Source organism: Hyla sarda, chromosome 1 (assembly GCF_029499605.1).
Source record: "Hyla sarda isolate aHylSar1 chromosome 1, aHylSar1.hap1, whole genome shotgun sequence".
Lineage (NCBI taxonomy): Eukaryota > Metazoa > Chordata > Amphibia > Anura > Hylidae > Hyla > Hyla sarda.
The window spans coordinates 442,006,833-442,033,760 of record NC_079189.1 but is presented as its reverse complement, the minus strand read 5'-3'; the positions used below and the strand labels follow the sequence as shown (position 1 = coordinate 442,033,760).

Genomic DNA, 26,928 nt, shown 5'->3' with positions numbered 1-26,928 from the left:
TACCTTCCTTCGCTCCCCCGGTGCCTCCGGTAACCCACTCCGGTCTCCGCCGCGATCCTCTTCCTGGTTGCCGGTGGTCGGCGAGTCATACTGCACTCAGCCAATCACCGGCCGCTGCGACGTGCCGACGCCGCCGGCGATAGGCTGAGCGGCAGTGTGACGTTTTCGGCCCCGGCAGTATGGAGCACAATTTTTCTATTCTGGAGTTCTCCTTTAAACAGAAAGGTCAGGGGAGCTGGCTGGCCAGTGCTTTTTTAATGTTTTGTTTAAGGACTTCTTGATGTTCCGTTTTCCCCTTCCAATTCACATATATGTTGTCATTGTGTCAAATTGGGATGCCGATATATGCGTGTGGGGGTCATGGAGTCATTTTTTGCATGTATGTTTACTTTGTGGCACTCAAAAGTATAGTACACTTTCCTTTTGAGCACACCTCCCTCTTCTTACGAACTAGGCATATTTACATGGAAACGATTGACTATATTCAGGCCATTAAAGTCAATGCCAGTGTGTATACGTGTATGACAACATCCCTTTTTGACAGAGACTGACTTATACATAAATTGGAAGGGCAAATTGTGATGTGTTTTGGACATAGAAAACCATTTTTTTTGTGTGGCCTTGTGAAATCTTATGTATTAGCACTGTCCAGTTCTTTCATTTACACAATGGAAGCCCAAAAATAGATGTAAACAAGGTAATGTAAACCTGGCTAGTCTGTAACTTCTTCACAACTGGCTAGTAGCAATCCAATTATAATTATAAATGCTTTTTCAATCTTTTCCTGTTTGCTTGCATCCTTTTACGTTTGCTCATAATAATCTTACGTGCCTTGCTTGTTGCATTGTCTGTTTAAAGCACTACTGTCATTAGAAAAAACGTGAAAAGATTGTTGATCACATTGGGTCTCACTTCTGAGACCTGCTGCAATCGTAAGCTATTAGCAGAGGATGTGGGTAGAATTGCGCATAGAAGTCTATATAGAGTAATGTAAGGTCCTCCCGGCTGGCAGAAGAGTGGACCACAGTGCTTGCTGCGAGTTTCCTTGGCTAATAACTCACGATTGCAGCAAGTCAACAATTTCTGACATTTAAATTTTTTTTTCTAATGACAGTAGTTCTCTCGGTATATTATTATTAATTTTGACTTTTACATTTCCACATCAAAACATTTACCAGTTGCATACCCAAGAATGCATACCTAATTTTTCATGTATGTCTTCTCTTTAGCCTTTAGTGATGCTCCTCTTCCACTTGAGCGAGAGGAGCAAATACGTTTGCAAGCCAGACGTCGCTTGGAGGAACAGCTAAAACAGTACAGAGTCAAGCGTCAACAGGAGAGGGTGAGAGTAAAGTACAGAACCACAACTCCTTAAAAAAAGGAAAAAAAAGACATTATCTAGTTTAATGTTAAATTATCAGGAGTATTAACAGCGTTTATTAAGGCAATAAAGCTATGTTCATAAGAGTAAAAATCTGTACAAATAGCAGACCAAAAAAATATTCAAAGCGGTTAGGTTTAAAGGAGAACTCTGGAATATAAAAATTGTCCCCCATACTGCCGGCAGTAAAAAAAATAAAGATGTACATTCCTTCCTCCGCTTCTCCGGGGCCTCCGGTAACCGGCTCCGGTCTCCGCCACGATCCTCTTCCTGGTTGCCGATGGTCGAAGAGTCTTACTGCGCTCAGCCAATCACCAGCCGCAGTGAAGTCCCGACTCGGCCGGCGATAGGCTGAGTGGCAGTGTGACGTTTTTGGCCCCGGCAGCAGGTGCCGGTGTAGTGAAGAATTTTGTGTCCTGAAGCATTCTCACACTGCCGCTCAGCCTATCGCCGGCCGAGTCGGACTTCGCTGCGGCCGGTGATTGGCTGATAGCAGTATGATTCTCCGACCACCGGCAACCAGGAAGAGGATGGCGGCGGAGACCGGAGCCGGTTACCCGAGGCCCCGGGGGAGCAGAGGAAGGTATGTACATCTTTATTTTTTTACTGCCAGCAGTATGGGGGACAATTTTTATATTCCAAAGTTCTCCTTTAAGCCCATTTCTTCTACCATGATGGAAACTGCACTGCTTCATTTCCTTTTGTGACTGCAGAGCCAAGGAAGGTAGGTAGTAACCAGTGAATTTATTTTCCTAATACATTTTATGCTGGTATTTTTTTTTATATATATGCTATATCTGAAAATTTTCTTATAGCTTTCTTGTTTTAAAATGTATGATAAATTACCTCTACATAATAGCCTGCAGTGACAGTCAAGAAGGTGATGGGGTACAGGATAGTTCTAGCAGCAATGGCTCCTCTTCAGGTCTTCCTCCCTGGCCCTGAACTTGTTGACTGGTGAATGGTTATAAGAAGTGACAGTGGCAGGAATAAGTGTTGCAGTGCTGTAATAAGCACTCTGCTCCTCCTCCCCCTTCTCTTCCTGGTGCTCTAGGCAGCTGCCTACCCTGCCCACCCATTTTCCTGGAAATTTTATAAGGGTAGACTAGTTAGACCTTTATTGTGTGGTATTTCCATCTCTAATAACATCTGTTTATTCTGTTCATGTAGTCTAACCAATCGACTCCTAAAAATCGTCCCTCAAGCACGTTGGATCCTGAACTTATGTTTAATCCAGATAATCTTCCTCGGGCAAGCACAGTAGCAATGACTAAGGAGTATTCCTTCTTGCGCACAAGTGTTCCACGAGGACCCAAACTGGGTAGTCTCGGCCTCCCTTCCAAAGAGAAGAAGTCATCCAGATCCTCAAAGTCTTCCAGCAAGATACGCTCATTGGCAGATTACCGCCAAGAATCTTCAGAGACAAACAATGCCAATATAGGTTATTCAGATTCTTCTCCTGGCTCCCTAAAGCCCAATAGGGGAAGTCTTACATCTGTAGTGTCTGAGATCAGTGTGGAAGGAGCACATCTACAGGAGGGTATTAGTTATATTGCTGACAACAGCTCAGAGTTTGATGGAAGTGACTTGAGCATAAGGCATGATGGCAATGAGAGTGACAGCTCTACTCATAGCAGTGTATCTGCTGGACAGAGCATTTACTTGAGTGCTGTGTCCCCAAAAAGGGCCGAAGAATACATTGTAAATGGTCAGAGCATCCCTGTAGAGGATGTAGGACAGTTTCCATCACTCAAAGATGTACTACAAGCAGCTGCTGCAGAGCAATACGCTCAGGACCCTGAAGGAAATGGGGAACCTAGAAGTCGGAGGGACAGCATATCAAGCAGGTAAGTGTTGATCTTTCCATGTACACAAAGTTATTAATATTCATAATTACATGCAGTCTAATAACACTTTTGTCTCTTGTCAAAATCTAGAAGCTTTATTTTAGTAAAACATGTTATCTCTTTTATTGGACTGCTTATAGAGTGGTTAGCAAATAACCACATGATTATAATACTACTGGGCAATACTGGGGTTTTGGAGAAGTAGTGTTACAAGTCAATACAAGTGTTTTACAATCCTAACACAGTGGGGAAGAGGCTAAGATATCATGCATCCACAATGTAAGCCTGTACATTGTGAATATATTTGCACATTTCAGGCATAATAAAATAATTTTGAAAGCAGATACACAAAGAGAAGGCTACATGATGTCCTTGTGCCTGTTTTGAAAGGGTTGTCTGGTGAAAAACAACTTATCTCTGATAATGGGGGGTCCGAGACTGAGACTCCCCATGATCTCCAGAATGGGTCTTGACTCGAAAATAGAGTGTTTGCTGTGATTTGGGGTTTACTTGGCATCATTATTATTGCTGTAGCCCATGTGAGTTTACAATGATTTGCTGTGTTATTTGTCTTTTGATGTGCAGTATTTCAATGGAAAGCTCCATTGCAGGCACCCATGATGAGCTTCTTCAGGTCCTTAAAGAAAAGATGAGGTTGGAGGGGCAGCTGGAGTCTCTAACAGCAGAAGCCAGCCAGGTGAAAATTTTTTTTTTCTGCATATAGAGTATGTTAGGAGCTAAATTTAAAATTAGGTGGACATTTATTTTAATAATAATTTTCCATTCATTATAAATGGGTCTATAACACAATTTACTAAATTATAATAAAATTATTGCATATAGAAGTATTCTTCTTCTTTGGTCTTTTCTAGAAAGAAATTTGTAAAATTTAACAAAGAAATTACATGTTTTTTTATACACACAAAATCCTTTTAAAGAGATTCCCTGTAAAGAGATCTGTACTCTTTCCTTGAAAGAATTACTGAAATAACTGTAAAAAAAATTTGAAAAAATAAATTTGAAGTATTTTTCACACTGTAAATATCCCATGTTACTTATTTCCACTCTGAAAATATTTCCACTCTGAAAAATATCTGTGATATGGTTTTAAAAGGGAATGTGTCACTTGAAAATAACCTATTGTTAAAATGAAGTTTTTATGTTAAACATATTTTTTAGAAAGTTCTGATTTTTTTTTTATTTTTACTATCTGTTTTAAAATATTTTTTTAATTCTGTCCACTAAGCCTAAAACCAAGTTGCGACTGTTCTGTACTTTCTGGCAATCTTCTCCTTCTTCCAGACAGGATTACAGTGAAAGGTGACACCAATGGATCCCACCATCTTTCACCATGGCTAAAGCTTACAGCTTTGCCTTCTACCTATATACAGGTTACAGAGCATGCCCGGAAACCTCTTTCAATTATGTCAGTGGGTCAGCTCCAGACAATTATTGTCTATGTCATTGTGCCTTGCTCAAAAACATATCTCTAAGTGCTGATAAAAAATGTTTCGTCAAATGCCCCCATAATAATGTACAAAAAAAATAAAAAAAATTTAAACAAGTTTGAAAAAAAGAAAGTTTGGGTACCTGGCTCTAATGGGAAGGTGACACATACACACAGATATTTCCATGTTGTGTAGAAATTCCTATTGAAGTCTTTGAAATTTCATGCAGAAATGCGCTGATTTGGATGCAGAAATGTGTGCAGATTCTGTGTCCTAATCAGCACAGATTTTAGTTGTGTGAACATGCACTAATTGCTTATGTTTTGCATAGGCACTTAAAGAAAAGACTGAGCTCCAAGCCCAACTTGCAGCAGTAAACACCAGACTTCATGCAGAGGTTGAGCACAGCTTGGCCAGCCAGCAGAAACAAGAATCTTTAAGTTCAGAAGTTGTCACACTAAAGAAGTCATGCACAGATCTGGAGAGGGCAATGGCAGATCTTCAGAACAGCTTAGAAACTAAGAATATCAGCTTGGTTTCATTGGGAAATGACTTGCAGGTTGCAGAAGAACAGTATCAACGATTGATGAGCAAAGTAGAAGAGTTACAAAGGACAATCCTTCAGAAAGATAACAATGGTGAGCTTATTGATATAATTTTTAATTTATAATTTCAGTTTTGAAAAGAAATAATTTTCTTGCACCTGTTACCTTGAGGTTGGGTCTTGTGGACGCACTTTTTGGGAACTGGTTGGACGCCCCTGGCTCTGGTGGTCCCTATCCCCGGTAGAGTTCCTCTCCCTTTCCCCTGGTTCCCCCTCCCTCTTCCCTCCTGTGTGTCCTTCTGTGTCCCCCCTTTTCCTTTTCTTCCCCTCTCCGTCTCTCTTTTCTTCGGTTTGTGTTGTTTAGTCTCCCCTTCTCGTTGTTGTTTTTGTTTGTTTTAGTTGATATGTTTCGGGCTTATAGTGTCTTTCCTTGCCCATATTCCGCCTAATGATCATTTATTGTTTGCCCGGCTCGATTATGCTGGCTTACTTGCTCTCCTGTTTCTTATTATTATTTTCTGCATTGGCTGCTACACGTCCCTTTATTGTGTACGGGATGACTGGGGGACGTAGCTCCCAGGACTCCTCTTATGCCTGTTTGCTGCCTTTAATTGCGTTTCCTAAATGTCAATGTATTACTGCCATCTCATGTAGATTTGTTAATACATGCTTTCCTGTCAGAGGTTGTTTATCTTGGCGGATGACTTTTCTATTGTTTTTGTATTACTATTGGTCCTTAGTAAACTTTTTTTGAATTCGAAAAAAAAAAAATTTTCTTGGCCATATTTCAACAAAGTATGACCAATCCCTACTAAAACCGACTACATGCAGAGTTTAATGAAACTTTAAAGGCCAAATTTAAAGGCCTTGTTCACATTGAGAATTCTGTGGCTGGAGAATCAGAGGGCACCCTTCAGCGACACTGGCACTAGGACTGCACGGATGTTGCCACCCAGCGGCAGAAACTCCACACTGAAATTCCATGGTGTGGACAGTGCATCACTGAGATTTCCGAGCGTTAATTATGCTTGTAAATCCCTTAGTCTGAACCCCGCTTAAATGTTACCTTTACAAACTTCTGACCTGTCGTAGCTAAGTGTCAAAAGTTTTGATATGTGGGGGTCAAGAGGAAAATAACCCATTGTGTAATATGTGTATGTGATCCTCCAATTACCTAAGAGACTTTAACAAAAAAAAATAAAGAAATAAAAATATTATAAAGTGGTTATCATCATGCAACCACATGCTTATAATACCACCATCAATGCGTGTTTCTTTTCCCGCGGAAGAAGGCTGTTCCGAAACTTACGGTGGGGTGGCATAATCTCCTTACTTTTCCTTACCCTGCTATCACTGTTATTTATTTATTTTGTATATGTGATCATTTTTTTTAGTCCAGGTCCGTAGTGGAGCCTCTTTTGTCTTTGATGGAAAATATTTTTATGTATCTATATTAAATTACATAAAAAGTTATTTTTATTCATATTTCCTAAAGCATTACTGTGATTAAAAACCACTTTTGACATGTTAATCAGACATGTCAAAAGTTATCCCACCACTTATTAGCTGGGGAAGTCAGTGGCATTGCGCTCCACTCCTTGGCCACACGAGACATCCGTCAATTTTTCTGCTATGCAGAGAAATGTACAAATATCTGGCTGGTCGGGGAGCAATGCCTGATTCCCCTGCTTATATTTCATGATTGCAGCAGTTCTCAATAGAGATACCCAGTACGATCAACAAGTTTTGACATGTCTGTTCAACATGTCAAAAGTATTTTTTAATGATAGTAAAGCTTTAAGTGACTAATTTTATGTAAGTCTTTCTTGGCAGGTCACAGATTTGTAAAACACCTTGGTATCCTTTTAAGTAAATTTTAGGCTTATAAATAATAAGATTTTTTTTTTTTGTACTATAGAATCTTGACTACCCATAAAAAGTGCCTTTTAAAAAAACAGATGAAAAAAGTTATCTGCATACAGTGATGGGAAAGTAATGCCACCAGTTAAAATATCTGTTTTGTATTCAACATAGTTCATGATCTGCGGCAACAAACTGTGTCACTACAGTACCAGCTACAACAGGTACAACTGGACCGCACAACATTAACAAACAAACTGAAAGCCTCAAAAGCGGAAATAACCTCACTGCAGCAGACACGTGAGTGGTACCAGCAGCAGCTCACATTGGCTCAAGAAGCACGGGTCCGACTCCAGAGTGAGATGGCAAACATACAGGTAAATGTCTATGCCTTTATTAATGGACATTGATCGTTTTTAAATGTACCAGGATAACATACAAATGTTATTATTTTTGTGCCAATTCAAAATGTTTTAACTGTTTATATCTTTTTCAAGTATGATATCACACAAAATTGCACACAATTCCTGGAAAGTAAGGGTGAGAAAGATTAGGGAGATAGAATAAATGGCAAGTTATGGAAAAAAGATTTCACTTACTAATGTGCCATTGTTTAGTTCAATGCACAAAATTAGTTTAGGTAGACCCCCCCCCCCCCCCCCCCCCCAACCATTTGCTTCTTCCAGCAGACTGCTAAGAAACCGCCCACCCTGCCCATTTTTCACCCACTACAACGCACAGTGTCTGCAGTCACAGGACACACAATGACACCTTGCAGCTGCAGTGCCACACTGCAGTGACATGGTTGTCACTCTCCCCCTAGTAACTATTCTGTGCCTGAGAGTCGCAGCTGTGTGTCCAGCCTACCCTGTGTAACTTTTAGGTGCTCAACCCACTCCTGACTCTTCCTTCACCTATTGCAAGCCCTGCAATGCACCTGGAAGGGGGCGTGGCTAGATTGTGGGGGCAGTGTGCCTCCAAGTGAGCCCTATGTGTAGCCACACACTCCATACTCCAGACCCATGGGACATAGAGCAGGGGATTGGATTGCATACACACAGAGCGGCAAGGCCCGCCCCCTGTCATGTCATCCTCTTCAGGGCAGAGCGGGGCCAGGCACTGAGGGACATAAATGGAGATTGAGTAGAGGACAGAGTTGGACTTTTACTGCACTTCCTGCATTTTGGTGACATCGTAAGTGGGAGGACGGCTAAGAAACAGTTAATCATATCTATTACAAATGCAATTTACTATGAAAGAGGGACAGAGGCAGAGGACTTATTACTATTTGGATAAACCCTTTAGGGTCTATTACACATACAGTATTCTGCGCAGATTTGATGTTCAGGATTTGAAGCTGTGTTCAGTCATTCAGTTTACATTGAAACCTGCAGCAGAAAATCCTGCGCATCAAATCTGCGCAGAATACTGTACGTGTGAATAGACTCTTAAGATGTAATATGACATAAGGACCTGCCAGTGGAGGAGAGCAGACCAATAAATTATGATGTGTAAAGAGTCTGGGAGACCCGGGGTTTGATTTTATTTTTAAATGTTTTCATAGGCTGGGCAGATGAGCCAGGCTGGTGTTCTGGAGCATCTTAAAATCGAGAATGTGACCCTTTCACACCAGCTGAGTGAGACACAGCACAGGACAATCAAAGAAAAGGAGCGAATTGCTGCACAGCTGCAAAATATTGAGGTAATGGAGCATCTATTAATTTAAAGCCTAATCTTCCATATGTTACAGTATAGCATACTGTCCCCTTGTCTCTATGGATACTTTATACATTTTAGGAGGCTGAGAAAAGTTTCTTGGAACAAACCCAGTATCTTACGTCAGGACATCCCCTTCAAATGTCCTTATTTTTTGTTCCTTACAGGCGGACATGTTCGATCAGGAGGCTGCATTTCAGCAGATACAAGAAGCAAAACACATGGTAGAAGAAGACCTTCAGAAAAAATTGGATGAATTTGAGATAGAGCGGGAGCAGCTTCAAAAACTTGCAGACTCTGCAACAGCTTTGGAACAAGAAGTTGAGCAGGTTTGGCTATGAATTTATTGCCATTTTTATAGGTTTTGCCTGTGGATACTCATGTAGTAAACACATTACTATAAGGTACATTTTTTTTTTTTATTAGTTAAAGCTGAATTTGAACCAGAAAGTCTTGCAGCTTGAAGCGCTCCAGCAGGAACATCTTGAGATCTTGAAGCAACTTGCTACAACCCAAGAAAGTCTTCACACCAAAGATCAGTCACTTAATGATCTTCAAATGAGATTTGATGAAATTGAAGCCAGGCTTATGGAGCTACAAAATGACCTGTCTTTAAAAGATGACACTATCCAGTATCTTCAAAACCAAAAGATTGTTCTAGAGGTTGCATTACAGGCAGCTAAGTTGGAGCAAAATGACCTTGATCAGGGAGCCAAAAAACTAGAAGAGGGAACTGAAGCTGCAGCAGAAATCTTGGAAAAACTTCAGCAAGATATTGCTGTAAAATCTGCCCAGGTATCATTCAAATAATTTCTCAGTGTTGATGCCATGTTTTATTTTGAGCCCTATAGCCTTGCAATAATCCAGTAAAATTTTAGAGTTATTTTCGCCTGAAAACATTTATTCCTATTTTTTTTTAGGTGGAAACCTTGCAGCAAGAGAACAACAATCTCAAAAAACAAACACAGAAAGTGAAGGAACAATTTGTCCAACAGAAAGTGAGCCATAACTCATTTTTATTACCACTTTATTAATTATACTGTGTTTTTGTGTATATTTTGGCCCATTCTTAAACATATATAAGTGAATATTAGGTTATAACATGTATAACAATACAAAATTATGATTGACAGGGTAAAAGCTTTACAGACATCACACTAGACAGAGTAAATAGATGCTAAGAAGCATGGCCTTGCTGCCTGTTACAGGGTTGGCCATTCTTTTGCATGATGAGCATATAAAACTATTTTTCCTGACACTGGCAGAATATTGGTACACTGGAATCCCTAAAACCCTGAAGGTACATGGTTGAAGTTTTTGTAGACTACACCCCCTCCCCAACGTACACCTCCCTCTCAAAGGGCAAATCACACGTGACAGATTTGTTGTTGAAATGGCTACATCTGTCCAATTCCTCTAACTGAAGCTTACATAAATCTGTTTACTTACCACCCACACATCTACCTTTTGTTAATACACTCTTAAGGTATACTTAATATGTGAGTGCATGTTGAGGGCCTAAAGAGTGAAGGTGTCTTATGGTGGGGGTAAGTGTTTTAACAAGTTCCTTGTCCACCAGAATATTCAGATATACCCTATGTTTCAGAGCTCCACAAGACGACTGAGGTTACACACATTATAGCAGTTAGATTGAACATTGGTAACTTTATAAAAGTAGAAAGAACGCCCACAGGGGCTTGACTCGCGATGCTGTAGGACATTTCACAAAGTCCTTTCATTGTTCATAATTCTTAGTTTTACAAGACAGATAAAGTGATTATAGCTGAAAGCTGCATCTCTGGTGCAACCAGAAGCTTCATCCTTCAGTGCTGCTCGGTAGTCATGGCACACTGTTTCAGGGGCAAACCCCTTAATCATGAGCCTAAGGGGGTTCACTCCTGAAACATTGTGTCATGACAGCAGCACTGAATGTTGAAGCTTCTGTTTGCACTGGAGATGCATCTTTCAGCTATAAGCACTTTTTTAATTATGAAGAATAAAGGGACTTGATGAAATGTCCTACAGTATTCTGAGTCGAGCCCTTGTAGGCATTCTTTCTATTGTTATAAAGTCACCAACGTTTCTAATTGCCCTATAATGTGTGTAACCTGTAGCTGTAAGTGTGCAATAAGGAGGTGGTAGATTAAGCAGGCGTGTTCCCATGACACAGATTTTATTATAGTGAGTGCTGTGTGTTTTAGTGTTAACTTTAGAATAATCATTTGTGAAGTATGTTATTCTGCTAGTTGATGATTAAAATATTTGTAAAGAATTTATCAATGTATTTTTCTATGTAGGCTACATCTGAGATCAGCCCAGTTCTCACTTAGTATTTGATACAGAGTTTTTGTAGACAGAATATACTGAAAATGAAGACAATCTTAAGCAAGAGTGGAGAAATAAAGCTTTAAGTATAAAAAAAAGTGTATAAACTTGCAAAATATGAAACTGACATTATACCTTAATGCAACCCTATCATGCATAAAGGCTTTTCATTATCAATCTTTTCATTATTATTTTATTGGTACTCTTGCAGGTGATGGTAGAAGCCTATCGCAGGGATGCTAGCTCCAAAGAACAGCTTATCAGTGAACTGAAAGCTACTAAGAAGAAGTTGGATTCAGAGGTGAAAGAACTTAGAAAAGAACTCGTGAAGGTCCAAGGTGAGAAGTCAGCAGCAGAGGTGGATAAAGCCCGGGTTATGAAGGAAATGACTAAGCTGCAACAGCAGATGGAAGAACTTGAATCCCATCTCCAAGCTGCACAAAATGATAGAGATGAAATGGAAATCCGTCTACAGGTTGGTTTAAAGAGCCATAAACCCATGTAGGTTATGTTTAGACCTAGGGGGGTGGAGTTTTACTTCAGCCAGGATACTTGCTGTTTGCACATCCTGAACATTTGTAACACTGGAGTGACTCATGGAGAACAATTCAATTTTTATATTTTCAAGCCATTAGTCCTGTACTCCTAAGATCTCAATTATGATAAATAAATGCATTTTAAAAGTATACCTAATATTTTACCATGTGCTTGTAGAAAGATTTTCTTCCCATGAGCTAAAAAATAAAATTAATTGAGAGAGCTTAAGAATTTTTTCAGTTTCATCACTGTCAGGGCTCAAACTTGTGTTGCCTGATGTGACTGCCACCAATTTTTTTTTTTGTGAAGTCTGTACTAAAATAAAAAGATAGCATGCTTTATTGCTTCCAGTGCTGATAACAAATGTTGTATAAGCAGTTATTTATTTATATGACCATATTATTTTCTTTTGTAGTCCATACAGTTTGATAAGGATCAGCTAATAATTCTAACGCAGGACAATGCTGCCCTAAAAGAACAAATAGAAGTGTTACAAAATGAAGCGAAGCAGTAAGTCTTTTTAGTATAATTTGCAATATGTTTTTTTTACTGTAATTCTTCTCTCAACAATAAAGGAAACCTGTCACAATAAAAATGCAATCTAAACTGCAGGCAGCATGATAGGGCACATGCACATTACGGGTATTCTGCACTGAATTAAAATCAGTGGAATCTGCTTGCAGAAGAATCCAATCGATCTCAATGGGTTTCTGAAGCTCAGAGCACACTATGGAATTTCTGTTATGGATTCGGATCCCATTGAAAGAATAAATATGTAAATCTTTTTGGGTGGAATTCACCCAGAAAAGCGCATTAGTCAATAGGGCTTTGTATTGCAGGGGCTCCTTTCAGCAGCAAATGTTCCATGAAATTAACTCTGATTCCAGGCGGTGCGATTTATTGAAGGGAGTTCAGTATGTATCCCTATAGAACAGAAGGAGCTGAGATGTTATTTTGTGGGAAAGTTCCAAGATAACTATTTATTCATGAAAATATTTCCTTGTCTGGGCTATACTTATACACAGATGGCTGTCAATCACTGAATAGGAGTGATTGCTTAAACAAATCCTGACAGCTCACCTGCCAGATGGTACTCTTTGCACTGGCAATAGTAGTATACTTCAATAACATCCACTGTAGAAAAGAATAGCAGGGCACTCACCATTGGCACATATAAAACTTCTTTTTTATTCCAACAAAAAGAACGGTGCATACAGAAACAAGAACGGACGGACAAAGGTGCAGGGATGGCTCCTCGGGCGAAACGGCACCGTTGCCCTTGGAGCCATCCCTGCACCTTTGTCTGTCTGTTTTTGTATCTGTATGCACCCGTTCTTTTTGTTGGAATAAAGAAGAAGTTTATGTGCCAATGGTGAGTGCCCTGCTATTCTTTTCTACAGTGGACGTTAACTAATATACGGTATGTAGTTTAATATTATTGGCTTATAGCACTACAAAGTAGGTCTGGGGAACTTAATGTGCCACAGAGAATTTTGGAGTATACATATACATAACAGGTCCGAACCCAAAGAAATGCAATCATAGATTTTTGTCAACTGAAAAATGAAACAATGGCACTCACCATCTGTGCTCTTCGGTTTATTAAAATTTTTGGTATACATAAAACGACATGCAGTGAGGAGCACTCTGAGACATACGGGGGAAAGACAAAACAGTTGCGTCTTTCCCCAGTGTGTCTCAGAGTGCTCCCTGCTGTGCGTTTTATGTATACCAAAGATTGAAATAAACCAAAGAACACAGATGGTGAGTGCCATTGTTTCATTTTTCTTTGGACACAGTCTTCATATTGAACACCTGTACAATAGAGCACCGCAAATCTGTGAATATATAAGTTGTACTCCTGCATAATGCACCCCTCCTACGCATATGAACTGTGGTTGTTAATTACTAGTAGTGTCAGACTAAATATCCCTACATGAATCGATTTTTGGTATGTAATATAAAAAAAAAAAAAAAAAACACATTAAAAACATTATTTTTGTGTCCAAGTGTATAATTATCAAATGTGTAATTCTGCAGCGGAAATGCACTTGCAGCAGAGTCTAATTGCATTCAATGGAGTTCTGCTGCACTGTGCACACTGGGGAATCGCCGCAGCGTAATTCTGCCGGTGGAATGAATGTCTGCCCAAAGAGTGAGCGTGTTCTGGAAATTCCACTGGACTTCATTGCTGCAAGTGGACATTCAGTCAGAAGAATTTCACCACTGGTTGTCTGCAGTGTGAATGAGCCTTTAAAGTTCACAAACATATCTGGACACAGAATGATGTTTTAGTTTCTTTTTTTTTTTTTCATTCTAGTCTCATATTGTGGATCAGTAGATCAAATATCCAGGGTCAGGGTGCAAGTGCAGATATTCTTTCCATGTGCCTATTATACTTGGTTGTATTTCTTTGTATTTATAAATACATTTATCTACATCTATGATTGATAGGCTATACAGCTGTTACCCTTATCAGGAAACTACTCCCTTTAAAATAGATGTAGTTTTTGTGTTAATTTGCTAGCCTACACTGCCAAAATATTAAACCATTCCTTTCTTGCTTTATTTTAAGAGCAATCACAGAACAGAAACAGAGAATGAAGAGATTAGGCTCAGACCTGACAAGTGCTCAGAAGGAGATGAAAATTAAACACAAAGCATATGAGAATGCAGTTGGGATCCTGAGCCGACGTCTTCAGGAAGCACTGACTGCAAAAGAAACAATGGAATCTGAGCTCAATAAACTCAAAGCTCAAATATCAGAAGGAGGTGACAGTCAAGCTTTTCAGGTATTGTTAGCATATACTGTTCCCCTGAAGACACTGCATATACATTAAAACATGTTGGGCTATCATACATATTTTAGTATCGGAGCCCATCAACTTTTTTATATAAGAGATCCTGCAAGTCTGGATATGCAGGCTATCCTGACCAGTGCTCTAGTTCACACAAACACCAGTGGGATATACTTATCATTTACCACTTATATTAAAAAAGAACAGCGGTTGCCCTACTGAATCTATACATATTGACTGATAGTAGGTGATTTCCATATGATAATAGCATGATGTGAACCCGTTTGGGGGGGCTATAAACTTCTTATATGTTGTACATCTTGGCAAAACATTAACCTTTCTATTATATACTTCATAAGAAAATGTTATTTTATTTTTATAGAGATCATGGTTTATAACATCATTGCTTTGTCCAAGCTAAAGCACAGGCATGGACAAAGTCCAGTAAGTAAGGGTGGGCTAGCACTCCTCTGTGCTCTCTCCTGTCTGATAAGACTCCTCTGTGGTCTCTCCTGTCTGATAGCACTCCTCTGTGCACTCTCCTGTCTGATAGCACTCCTCTGTGCTCTCTCCTGTCTGATAGCACTCCTCTGTGCTCTCTCCTGTATTATAGTACTCCTCTGTGCTCTCTCCTGTCTGATAGCACTCCTCTGTGCTCTCTCCTATATGATAGTACTCCTCTGTGCTCTCTCCTGTCTGATAGGACTCCTTAGTGCTCTCTCCTGTCTGATATACTCCAATGTGCTCTCTCCTGTCTGATAGCACTCCTCTGTGCTCTCTTCTGTCTGATAGTACTCCTCTGTGCTCCTTCCTGTCTGATAGTACTCTACTGTGATCTCTCCAGTCCTATCAGACAGGAGAGAGCACAGAGGAGTACTATCAGACAGGAGAGAACACAGAGGAGTGCTCGCCCACCCTCACTTACTGGACTTTGTCCATGCCTGTGCTTCAACTTGGACAAAGCCATGATTTTATAAGCCATGTTTTCTATAAAAAGGAAATAAAATGTTCTTATGATGTATATTTGAAAGGTTAATGTTTTGCCAAGATGTACAACATATAAAAAGTTTTTGAATCTTACAGTGCCCATTTAACACAGTAAAGAAACAAGTTCATCCAATATAATTTACACCAGGGGTCTCAAACTCCCGGCCCGCAGAACAAAATTTTGTGGCCCGCTGCCCCCTGTATTACCACTAAGTCCAAACCCCCCCAGTCCACACATCGGTGAGATTGAATTAGCAAAACCCCACCATACTCGGTGAGATTCTATCAGCAATCGCCCCGCTAGCAACCACCAACCCCCCCCCCATCCTTCCTTCCACCCAGCCCCTGTACTCCTCTTTCAGTTGCGATCCGGCACAGCAGGGGTTAGCGTGACAGGACATCAGCGGCGTTGGGTGGCGCCGACGTGACGCGCTGTCCACACTGATCTGGTGCACCTCTGAAACGTTGCAGCAAGTTTGCAGCACGCAGCCTGCAAACTATCTAGCCAGACTGCACCTGACTGACCCTACAGTACTGCCAGGGAGAAAAAGGGGTGCTGGGGGTTCTAGGCTTTGGGGGATGTTGCTGGTGGATGATGAGTGGCGCATGATGGGGTCATTATATGTAAGGTTGTAATGGTTACACAAACTTTTTACATTTTTAATTCTTTTTCCCCCATAACAAACATTTTATACTAAATTAGTCAGAATATTTAATTTAATTATTTGTGTACAGGAAAAATTGAATGGCCTTAAAAGCGAATTACAGGCTGTAAGCCATAGTAAGGCCATGCTAGAACGTGAGCTGCAAGAGGTCATATCACTTACCAGCCAGGAGCTTGAAGAATATAGAGAGAAGGTTCTTGAGCTAGAAGATGAGGTGAGCAAAACAGAATATTAGATTGTGCTGTAATTAATCATATATGTGTAACTGCACAAATTGACATTGAAGTTAGTGTAAAAAGACACGCATAAACATTACTCTTTGTTGTGTAGGTTGGAGGACTAAATTCCCTTTTCAATGTTTCTGGCACATATTAATGTGTAATTTATTTTCAAATATCTCGTTACTAACATTTTCATATGTATTCATTGCTGCAGCTGCAGGAATCTCGTGGCTTTAAAAGAAAAATAAAAAAATTGGAAGACCTCAACAAGAAACTGACACTAGAGTTAGAACATGAACGAGGGAAGCTTGCTGGACTTGGGCAATCCAATGCTGCTCTACGTGAACACAACAATATACTTGAGGCTGCTCTGGCAAAGAGAGAGGCAGATTTGGTACAACTGAATTTACAGGTACATATATATATATTTTAATTCACCCAAAATGCTTTGTTCTTGGAAGACAGAATGATGTCTCAAAAACATTGGTTCGTTTGCATAACTGAATCTGTTAATTTTAAGGTATATAGTATATGGAATTTCACATGTCTTACAGTGAACTTCAAGTTTGGTGATGCTTAAAGGAATATGAAGAAATAGCGCTACAATAATAGTATGCAGGGTTGCTAGAAATTTCATATTCCCCTGCAATTACCCTTTAGATAAATCAGCAGAAAACAGGTTGGATTACAGCAGTCTGTTCCTGCGTTTCACACATAAACCCGCTATAAATAGCAGTTGGCTGACTTGTCTGCACTGTACACCAGGGTTATTGGAACACTCCTGGTTTTAAGGGGGCCTAGTCTTTAATAATTTATTGTTGGTGAACTTCTATGCTATTTATGCATATATATATATATATATATATATATATATATATATACGTTAGGCGGCACTAAAGTGGAACTTAAAGGGTACCTCTCATCAAAAAAACTTTTGGTATATTATAGATTAATGTATGCAGAATAACTTCACAATTGCATGTTATTAAAAAATATGCTTCTTTCTATTTAATTTTCCACTTTGAAGAAATGACCACTAGGGGTCTCCCAACCAGTCCTGGCAGCAAGCATTTCAGACTCATGCTGGAGTCCTAAACACTACGAGCTGCCAGTCTGCTTTGTTCACAAAGGAGAACACTCAGAGCTGCCAGTCTGCTTTGTTCACAGCCTGTTTGGCTGTGAACAAAGCAGGCTGGCAGCTCTGAGTGTTTAGGACTCCAGCATGAGTCAGAAATGCTTGCTGACAGGACTGATCGGGAAAAATACAATAGAAAGAAGCCTATTTTTCATTAACATGCTATTGGAAAGTTATTCAACATTCATTAATCTAAAATATATCAAAAGTTTATTTGATGAGAGGTACCCTTTAAAAGTAGTGTTAACAAAATGTGCATACATCAGTAGTTCAAGTGAATTTAAGAAACTTTGTAATATATCTTATTAGACAAAAAACACCAAAAACTCATGGAGTCATTCAATTGTGGTTTAAAAATAATTAATTTTAGACATGATTAAAACAATGTGTGGCAAGAATGTTAAAAAAGGGGGAAAGGGAGAGAAAACCAATACAGGGGGGAATTGATACAAAGAGGCATCACCACCTGCAAACACTGATGTTGTCATACAATATTAATGTAAACAAAGGACTATAATGGAAAGTGCATAGCATAGTACATAATGGCATCAGCCTAAAAATATGACTTAACGCAGTTCCCTATCAGTCTCTGATAGCTACATCACAAAGTGCAGACAGTGCAGACAGCAGGAGTGACGCCACCCCAATGTACGTTTCGGTACGGTCCTTCGTCCTGGGGGTGACCCCCAGGACGAAGGACCGTACCAAAACGTACGTTGGGGTGGCGTCACTCCTGCTGTCTGCACTTTGTGATGTAGGTATCAGAGACTGATAGGGAACTGCTTTAAGTCATATTTTTAGGCTGATGCCATTATGTACTATGCTATGCACTTTCCATTATAGTCATTTGTTTACATTAATATTGTATGACAACATCAGTGTTTGCAGGTGGTGATGCCTCTTTGTCTCAATTCCCCCCTGTATTGGTTTTCTCTCCCTTTCCCCCTTTTTTAACATTCTTGCCACACATTGTTTTAACCATGTCTAAAATTAATTATTTTTAAACCACAATTGAATGACTCCATGAGTTTTTGGTGTTTTTGTGAAATAACAAAGGAGTTCATTATGAAGCTCATATAGTTGGTATGAACCATTCTCCTCCATTTTTACGTGGTACACATATTTATACATAGAAGATTTTCCTTTCATATAACTATTTATTAATTTATCGCGTACCTTTTAGAAGGAGGTTTAACACATTTTTATTGCTATTTATGTTAATATTTGTATATCTTATTAGAGAAAAATACTGATTTATCATCTTAGGGTACGTTCACATGGACGGATTACCTGCGGAATTTCCACAGCGTATTTTCTGTGGAAAATCCGCAGCAGTTTTTGCTACAATTGACTTAAATGGGTCCGAAGGAAAAATCTACAAATTTGCCTCTAGTGCGGATTTTCTGCTGACCCATTGAAGTCAATGGTAGCAAAATCTGCTGCGGATTTTACGCAGCAAATACACTGCGGAAATTCCACAGGTAATCCGCCCGTGAACGTACCCTTATAAGGCTTCTTATAAGGCTTCAATCACTTTGAAAAACAGCTTGAGGCTAAGTTTCCACTTGGTTTTTTTTTGTGTGTGCATTTTTTTTGCATTTTTGTGCATGTTAGCTGTCAATCAATGAGAAATCGCAAAATTCTTTTTCCACTTTGCGTTTTTCAGTTAGGCTTTTTTTTTTAATCCTTTTGGCGTTTTTTCACCCTTTTTTTGATGCTTTTCAGCTCAAGTTTTTTCCCTGAAATCGTGGCTTTTTTCTCCCATAGAAGTCTATGGGAGTAAAAAAAAAAAAAAAAAAAAAAAAAACACCAAGAATAACGACATGTGGGTTTTGACTTTGGAGTTTTTGCAGGCGGTTTTTATTCTTTCTTTGGATCCAAAAAAGTGATGGAGATACCTTTTTTATAAAAATGTTGTGGAGTACCATTAACAAAAAAATATAAAGATACAGTAGTGACGAAATTTATATTTTTTTATAAAGAAATTTTTATAAATTTTTAAACGGATCAATTTATGTGGGCGGACAGGGCACTAAAAATGTAGCTGACAATAATAAAAATGTAATGTGTGTGTGTGTGTATGTGTTTCACTTTTTTTTCCACATTTTTTTTAGGTAGTACTACTATTCCCAGCATGGAACACACTGTTCCATGATGGGAGTAGTAGTACTTTTACTAATTGACAGATCGCCCTGGGTGTCACTTTACACCCATGGTGAATCCTCCTGTATAATGTATAGATGCGGCCGGCCGCTCTTCAATGGTCCCCTGCACTGACGTATATATACACCTATTCATATTTCCTGCAGAGAGCTGTGATTGGCCAGATGGTTCCAGCCAATCATAACTGTCTGCGGGAAATATGAATAAGTGTGTGTATGTATGTATATATGTCAGTCCAGGGGACCATAGAAGAGCGTCCGGCCGCCCGCATCTATACATTATACGGCAGGATCACAGCGAGTGTCACGAGTAACGCCGATGTGATCTTTCCTTAACTGCAGGTACTACTACTCCCAACATGGAGCCCACTCTGCTCCATGCTGGGAGCTGTAGTACCTGAATTAATAGACAGATCGCAACAGGTGTCAGAAGTGACACTCGCTGCGATGTGTCTATTAAAGGGGTACTCCGCCCCTAGACATCTTATCCCCTATCCAAAGGATAGGGGCTAAGATGTCTGATCGCGGGGGTCCTGCTGCTGGGGACCCCCAGGATCTCAGCTACAGCACCCCGCTGTCATTACTGCAGAGAGCAAACTCGCTCTGTGCGTAATGATGGGCAATACAGGGGCCGGAGCATCATGACGTCACGGCTCTGCCGTCACGCCCCCTCCCATAGACTTGCATTAAGGGGCGGGCGTCATGACGTCACGATGCTCCGGCCCCTGTATCGCCCGTTATTCCGCACAGAGCGAGTTTGCTTTGTTCAGTAATGACAGCGGGGTGCTGCAGCTGAGATCCTGGGGGTCCCCAGGAGCGGGAACCCAGTGTTCAGACATCTTATCCCCTATCCTTTGGATAGGGGATAAGATGTCTAGGGGCGGAGTACCCCTTTAATGCAGGTACTACAGCTCCCAGCATGGAACAGTGTGTGCTCCATTTTGGAAGTAGTAGTACCTGCAGTTAAGGACAGATCATAGCAGGTGTCACTCCTGACACCCGCTGCGATTGTCCTTCATCCCTGAGATGTGGAGCAGCTTTCTCCTGCGCTCGCATCTCTGCACTATACTCCAGCCGGCCACTCACTCACTCATTCATATTTCCCGCTGAGAGCGGGGATTGCCTGCCACCATCCGGCCAATCCCCTCTCTGGACGGAAAATATGAATGAGTGAGGTGAATTTCTATTCACCTCACTGGCCGGCCCAGACTATAGTGCAGAGATGCGAGTGCTGTATAGAGCCACTCTGCATCTCTGCTATATTTATAGATGATCGCATCGGGTGTCAGGAGTGACACCTGGGGCGATCTGTTTATTAGTACAGGAACTAATACTCCCATCATGGAACAGTGGTCCATGCTGGGAGTAGTAGTACTACCTAAAAAATATAAAAAATAGAGAAAAAAAAAGTGAAAAACACACACACACTACATTTTTATTATTGTCGGCTACATTTTTAGTGCCCTTCCCACACACGTAAATTGATCCCTGTTTAAAAATGAATTAAAATTTTGTTATAAAAAAATATATACATTTCGTTAAATCATTTTTTTTCCTTTCCAGTTATTGGATTATTTTCAGGATTCTTTTCTAGGGTCCTTAGGACATATTTCTTTGTTGGCTTCTCGCTTCTCCTACTGCTTTGTGACAAAACTGATTACCTCACATCCAGTGGGCGGGTAAGGAGCCGACTTTTCTTTCCTAGTGTCAGCGCCTCCTAGTGGCAAGAGCATATACCCATCAGTATAGGTGTCCCCCAATGAAGGCTACGAGAAAGAAGTTTTACAGTGAGTACAAAAAATCTCCTTTTCATTGTTCAGAGGCCTTTTTTTTTTTTTAAATGAAATCTGATTGGCTGCGATGGTCAACTTGTCAGCTTTTTCTCTGCACAGGTTTTAATACATTTCCCCCATAGTGCATGGGAGACCTCATAGAGACTTGGCTCCACCCACTAGCTCAGGAACAAAAGAAAATGAGAGATGGTGTCTGTTCAGCAGAAACCTGGACAATGCCAGATACAAGTTATATAATGGCCAGAGATGGTGTTACCTCTAATGTACTCACACAACCATTATCCCGAAAAGTTAAATGAAACGACAGGTGCACTTTAAATCTAATTCTGATCAGAATGAGATGGTACTAATTAGCGGGGTATATATGGTCATTCTGCTGAACTTATTTTCTTCTAGATGTGTTATAGTTCATATTTGTTCAACAGGTTCAAGCAGTGTTGAAACGTAAAGAAGAGGAAGATAGACACATGAGAGAGCTAGTTCAGAGTCTGCAAGATGCTTTGGAAAAAGAAAAAGCAAAGGTCACCAGTCTGTCTGAGCAGGTAAAGCATAAGCTCTTAGCCACAAAGGTATAACAAGTTAGTGACCGATACCAAAATGTGCCTGCGAAGTTTCTTTGAGAATACTGGTATTTAATGGGATTGATACATATGTAGCATGAATAAATCAATGTAGTTTTTTGTGCAGCTGTGTTATAAGGGAGCTTTTCTAGAATGTCAGATGCCTTGGAAATGTGTATACCCCAAATATGAATCTACATTGGGAAATAAATATTTCATGCGTAAGGGGTATTAATTATACTCTCATGGATGATGACATCTCAATCTCAAAGACTAGTAGTTGTATGATTAATTCAAGAACTCATACAAAATATGCATTTTAAAAAGATAAATACAGACCAAGTGAAAATAAGAAAACAACTCATCAGCACACAATCCCTACGTGTTTCTGTCCTATGTTGTTAATTATACATATGGACGTAGTCAGGGGTCGGTGATGAAGGATATTTCAAATCACGTAGAACTAGAATATTTGTTCTTAAATAACACAAACCTTAATCGGAATAGAATACAGTTAGCCCCGATGTAGTAGGGAAAAACAAACATCAATTAAACCATAAGGTACTACTCATGCTCTGAGTATTCAGTACATACGTTCCCAACAATATATACACAGGAACATTAATGACTAGATGCAACAAATAGAAAGAGCGCTTCGGCACAGCCACCACAAAATTCCGAGCAAATGGAACAGATGTATGCAGGTGCAAGACAGTTCACGTGACCCCATAGACGGGGTGCTCAGTCCGGAGAAATTGAATAATAACGTTCATGAAAAGCAGAAAGACGGCACTCACCAGACTGCAGGGATCAGTGGGATTTATTCGTGCTACCAACGGATTACAGCATGGGGAGATGAGGGGGACACCACAGGGTTATAGCTATTTCGTGCACTGGGGGGGTCTTTAGTTGAGGGCTTTTCTCGCAGGGGAAAACCCCCAAGGGGTTGAAAATCAGTTGTTAGACTCCTGAGACTCACTAGGGAAAGTATATTTGTTATTATGCCTATTCACTTTAAACACATTTATCTATCCACAGGTTGCTACTGCCAAGGCAGAGGGGGCACACAACCGGAGGCACTATAGGGCTGCAGCACTCGAACTTAGTGAGGTCAAGAAAGAACTTCAGACAAAGGAGCAGATGATTCAGGCACTTCAAGCTGAAGCTCAAAAACTGCAGTAAGTACTAAGAGAGAGCCTACTTTTGCTAAAATCTTATATAATCCAAGTAAATTGTTATGAGTAAGCTAGTTTTTATTTTTTTTTATTTACTTTTACAGTCTAAGGGTAGGGTTACATGTAACGGATCCGCAGCGTATTTTACGCTGGAGATCCGCCGGTGACCCGACCCATTTTGTGCCTTCAGCTGTTGCCACTTCCATTCTCCCTCCTCACCCCGCCCCTGGCCTGCTCGCAGAGGCAATCTGCCACTACGAGCAGACACACAGGGGGCCTGCGAGTCCCCGAGCAAGCCAGGGGCGGGGCGAAGCGTGGGGAATGGGGGGTGGCAACAGTTGGAGGCACAAAATGGGTCGGGTCACCAGCGGATCTGTAGCGTAAAATACGCTGCGGATCCGTTGTGTGTGACTCTACCCTAAAGCTAGGTGGAATATTTAAGCTGTATCTAGTACTTCTTGTTTCACAATTCACTATTGCAAATCTATATGTCTGAACATCATTATGGTGTTGTCTGTTTCATTTTGCAGGTCTCAGGATGAGAAGTATTCTCAGGAGCTGTCACAGTTTCAGCAGGAGTTGGCTGACGCACGTTCTCAGTTGGTACTACTCCAGAAGGAACTAGATGATCAGCTGGCTAAGAAGCCACAAGTTAATCAAGAGGTAATGAGAAATTGAAGAATTTTTGGTCTTAACCCGATAACGACCATGGACGTCTATACTTGTCCAATGGCCGTTACCGGGGTATGACGCGGGCTCCCGACTCGAGCCCGCGTCATACCGGCCAGCCCCCAGCTGATTCCTGTAGCTGGGGGCCGGCGTTAATAGCCGACATGCGGCGATCGCATCATATGGATTTTTAAGTGCAAAATTGAAAGGGTTATGATTTTTAAAAGGTAAGGAGGAAAAAACGAAAGTGTAAAAACAGAAAAATGCTTGGTCCTTAAGGGGTTAAATTGAAATCCTTCTAGAAACTAAAGTTCCTTTGGCCCAAATCTGTTTAGGCCATTGTATAGCAATGCAGGCTGTCATCTGTAAGTGACATACGTAGGCCTGTGTCACTAAATATTTGAATCTGTATATTCACATACACGCAGCAGTGACCCTTCCAGGTACCATTTTTAGGTTCCTATTAAGGGAATACCCCACAATAAATTCAAGGGCCCCTTCTAACAAGTGCAGGAAACTCTTTAAATAAACTTGTATGTATCTATTGTCAGTAATATTGTTTATGGTTTACAATAACATGTTTGTCTGAAAATATATATTCTGGGAAGGAACAGAGACAGGTAATCCAATAGCACACATTGCTGGACTATGATTTATAATTTTTTCAGCAGATAAAATATTATTAAAGGGGTTGTACAGTGAAAACTAAGTAGCTGATTGCGTGGGGTCCGACTGCTGGGACGCCCTCCGATCCCCAGAATGGGACCCCGGCTCTTTGTGAGGATCATGTGCATTCATTTTCATGGGAGCACCGAAGAGACCCGCATACAGCACTCGAACATCTCCCCCCTTCTCTGACAAACTTACCTTTCCTTATGCTTTTAGGCTGGGTTCACACTGTGGAATCTCTCGACCGAATTTCCATCGGAGATGCTGTTGGTGGTGCTAGGACCACTCGGACTGCATTGCTGTCCCCAGAGACTGCAATGCATTCAGAGTGTATCCATCTATGAGGACGGCAATGCAGTCCCTGCGATCCCTAGCGATGCCCGTGGGATCTTCAGCAGAAATTCCATCTGGAAATTCTGTATTGCGAACTTTGTCTTAGGGTTGTTTGCTTGCAGATGCCTTTGCACATTCAGTAGATGATGTGTTTATTTTCTCCAGGTTGAAGATCTAAAGTGGGAGGTAGAACAGAAGGAGCGTGAGGTTCAATCCCTGAAGCAACAGTTGGATATGACTGAGCAGCTCAACCAAAGAGAACTGGAGAATGTTCAGACATTGCTGCAGGTATGCTATATATATATTTTTCCAAATTTCTTTTGTGTTTAACCTCTTGGAGACCAAAGGCGTACCTGTAAGCTCTGTTCCCGATCCCCTTGTATGACGCGGGGTCACGGGCTTACCCCACGTCATAGCAGGGTGGTCCTGGCGGGTATCCACGGCCGGGACCCGTGTCTAATGCCGGACATCACCGATCGCGTTGATGCCTGGCATTAACCCCTTAGACGCGGCAATCAAAGTTGATCACTGCATCTAAAATGTAATTAAAAGAAGCATTCACGGCAGCTCAGTCGGGCTGATCGGGATCACCGCGGTGTCCCAATCAGCTTACAGGATGACGGGAGGGCCCCTACCTTCCTCCTTGCTGTCTGATCCCTTCTGCGATGATCCTGGCTCACCAGATTGGAGCAATCGAGCGCAGGTAACACTGACCAATGCTATGCTATGGCATAGCATTGAACAGTGTATGCAATCTTTTGATTGCATGTAGTAGTTCCCTATGGGGACAAAAAAATGGTGTAAAAAAAAAAAGTAAAAAAATTTTACAAAATAAAATGTGAATTAACCCCTTCAATACTAAAAGTTTAAATCGCCCCCCTTTTCCCAAATTCCATATAAAAAATATGTAAACATAATAAAAATAAACATATGTGGTATCGTCGCGTGCATAAATGTCCGAACTATAAAAATATCATGTTAAACCACATGGTCAATGGCGTATGCGTAAAAAAAAAATTCCAAAGTACAAAATTGTGTATTTTTGGTCATTTTTTATACCCTAAAAAGCAACTAAAAAGTAATCAAAAATTATACAAATAACTTAAGATCATAGCGCACAAAATGAGCCCCATACATCCCCGGATACGTAAAAATAAAAAAGTTATAGGGGTCAGAAGATGACATTTTTAAACATGCTAATTTTGGTGCAGGTAATTATAATTTTAGTAGTAAAATAAAATAAAACCTATATTACTTTAAGTATCCTTGTGACTGTATGGACCTACAGAATAAAGATAAGGTTTATTTTTTACTGAAAAGTGCACTGTGTAGAATCTGAAGCCCCCAAAATTTTCAAAATAGTGTGTTTTATATTTTTTTTATTTTGCCCCACAAATATTTTTTGTCTGGTTTTGCCGTAGATTTTGTGGCGAAATGAATGATGGTATTACAAAGTAAAATTGGTGGCACAAAAAAACAAGCCCTCAAATGGGTCTGTGGGTGGAAAATTGAAAGTGCTATGATTTTTAGAAGGTGAGGAGGAAAAAATGAAAGTGCAAAAATTAGAAAACCTGTGATCCTTAAAGGGGTTGTGCGCTGCCCTGCAGTTCGGAGGTCCGCTCACAGCATCTGGAAGTTCATTACTCCGAATGCTGTGTGCGGGCTTCCGTGTTCGCGGCCGCCGGGCGTGACGTCTCGCCCGCCCCCTTGTGACGTCACGCCCGCCCCCTCTACCAAAGTCTATGGGAAGGGGGCGTGGCAGCAGTGTTCGGAACGCCACGCCCCCTCCATTAATGTCTATGGGAGGGGGAATGATGGCTAGGACACCATTCTTGTCTCGAGCCTCTATGCCTCTCTTGATACATCCTATGACTCTGTTAGCCTTGACAGCCCTTGCCTGGCACTGATCACTAAAGTTAAGTTTACTGTCCACCAGTACTTCCAAGTCCTTTTCTGTACTAGTTTTACCTAATGTCATATTATTTAGCACACAATTTTACATTTTGTGCATAACTTTACATTTATCCACAGTAAATTTCATTTTCCATGTTTGTGCCCAAGCCTCCAGCTTCCCCAGATCCCTCTGTAATATTATCCTCCTCT

General features: G+C 40.6%; 1 protein-coding gene and 1 long non-coding RNA gene across 6 annotated transcripts in view; one reads left to right on the top strand and one right to left on the bottom strand.

The window, feature by feature from the left end:
- GOLGA3 (golgin A3) overlaps positions 1 to 26,928 on the top strand; it is a 65,151-nt gene that overhangs the window by 24,518 nt on the left and 13,705 nt on the right. For all 3 annotated transcript variants that reach the window (XM_056532777.1, XM_056532785.1, XM_056532793.1), the window contains 18 exons: positions 1,230 to 1,342; positions 2,552 to 3,228; positions 3,814 to 3,925; positions 5,008 to 5,314; positions 7,255 to 7,457; positions 8,645 to 8,782; positions 8,964 to 9,125; positions 9,223 to 9,591; positions 9,717 to 9,794; positions 11,333 to 11,596; positions 12,074 to 12,168; positions 14,234 to 14,450; positions 16,179 to 16,322; positions 16,544 to 16,741; positions 21,845 to 21,961; positions 23,018 to 23,157; positions 23,685 to 23,817; positions 24,991 to 25,113. In XM_056532777.1, the coding sequence (XP_056388752.1) occupies positions 1,230 to 1,342; positions 2,552 to 3,228; positions 3,814 to 3,925; positions 5,008 to 5,314; positions 7,255 to 7,457; positions 8,645 to 8,782; positions 8,964 to 9,125; positions 9,223 to 9,591; positions 9,717 to 9,794; positions 11,333 to 11,596; positions 12,074 to 12,168; positions 14,234 to 14,450; positions 16,179 to 16,322; positions 16,544 to 16,741; positions 21,845 to 21,961; positions 23,018 to 23,157; positions 23,685 to 23,817; positions 24,991 to 25,113 (3,590 nt within the window). The remainder of the gene's footprint in view (positions 1 to 1,229; positions 1,343 to 2,551; positions 3,229 to 3,813; positions 3,926 to 5,007; positions 5,315 to 7,254; positions 7,458 to 8,644; positions 8,783 to 8,963; positions 9,126 to 9,222; positions 9,592 to 9,716; positions 9,795 to 11,332; positions 11,597 to 12,073; positions 12,169 to 14,233; positions 14,451 to 16,178; positions 16,323 to 16,543; positions 16,742 to 21,844; positions 21,962 to 23,017; positions 23,158 to 23,684; positions 23,818 to 24,990; positions 25,114 to 26,928) is intronic.
- Positions 12,179 to 26,928, bottom strand: part of LOC130283421 (uncharacterized) — a 63,727-nt gene continuing 48,977 nt past the window's right edge. For all 3 annotated transcript variants that reach the window (XR_008846694.1, XR_008846692.1, XR_008846693.1), the window contains 3 exons: positions 16,271 to 16,310; positions 14,280 to 14,370; positions 12,179 to 12,582 (listed from right to left, as the gene is read on the bottom strand). This is a non-coding gene — a long non-coding RNA (uncharacterized LOC130283421). The remainder of the gene's footprint in view (positions 12,583 to 14,279; positions 14,371 to 16,270; positions 16,311 to 26,928) is intronic.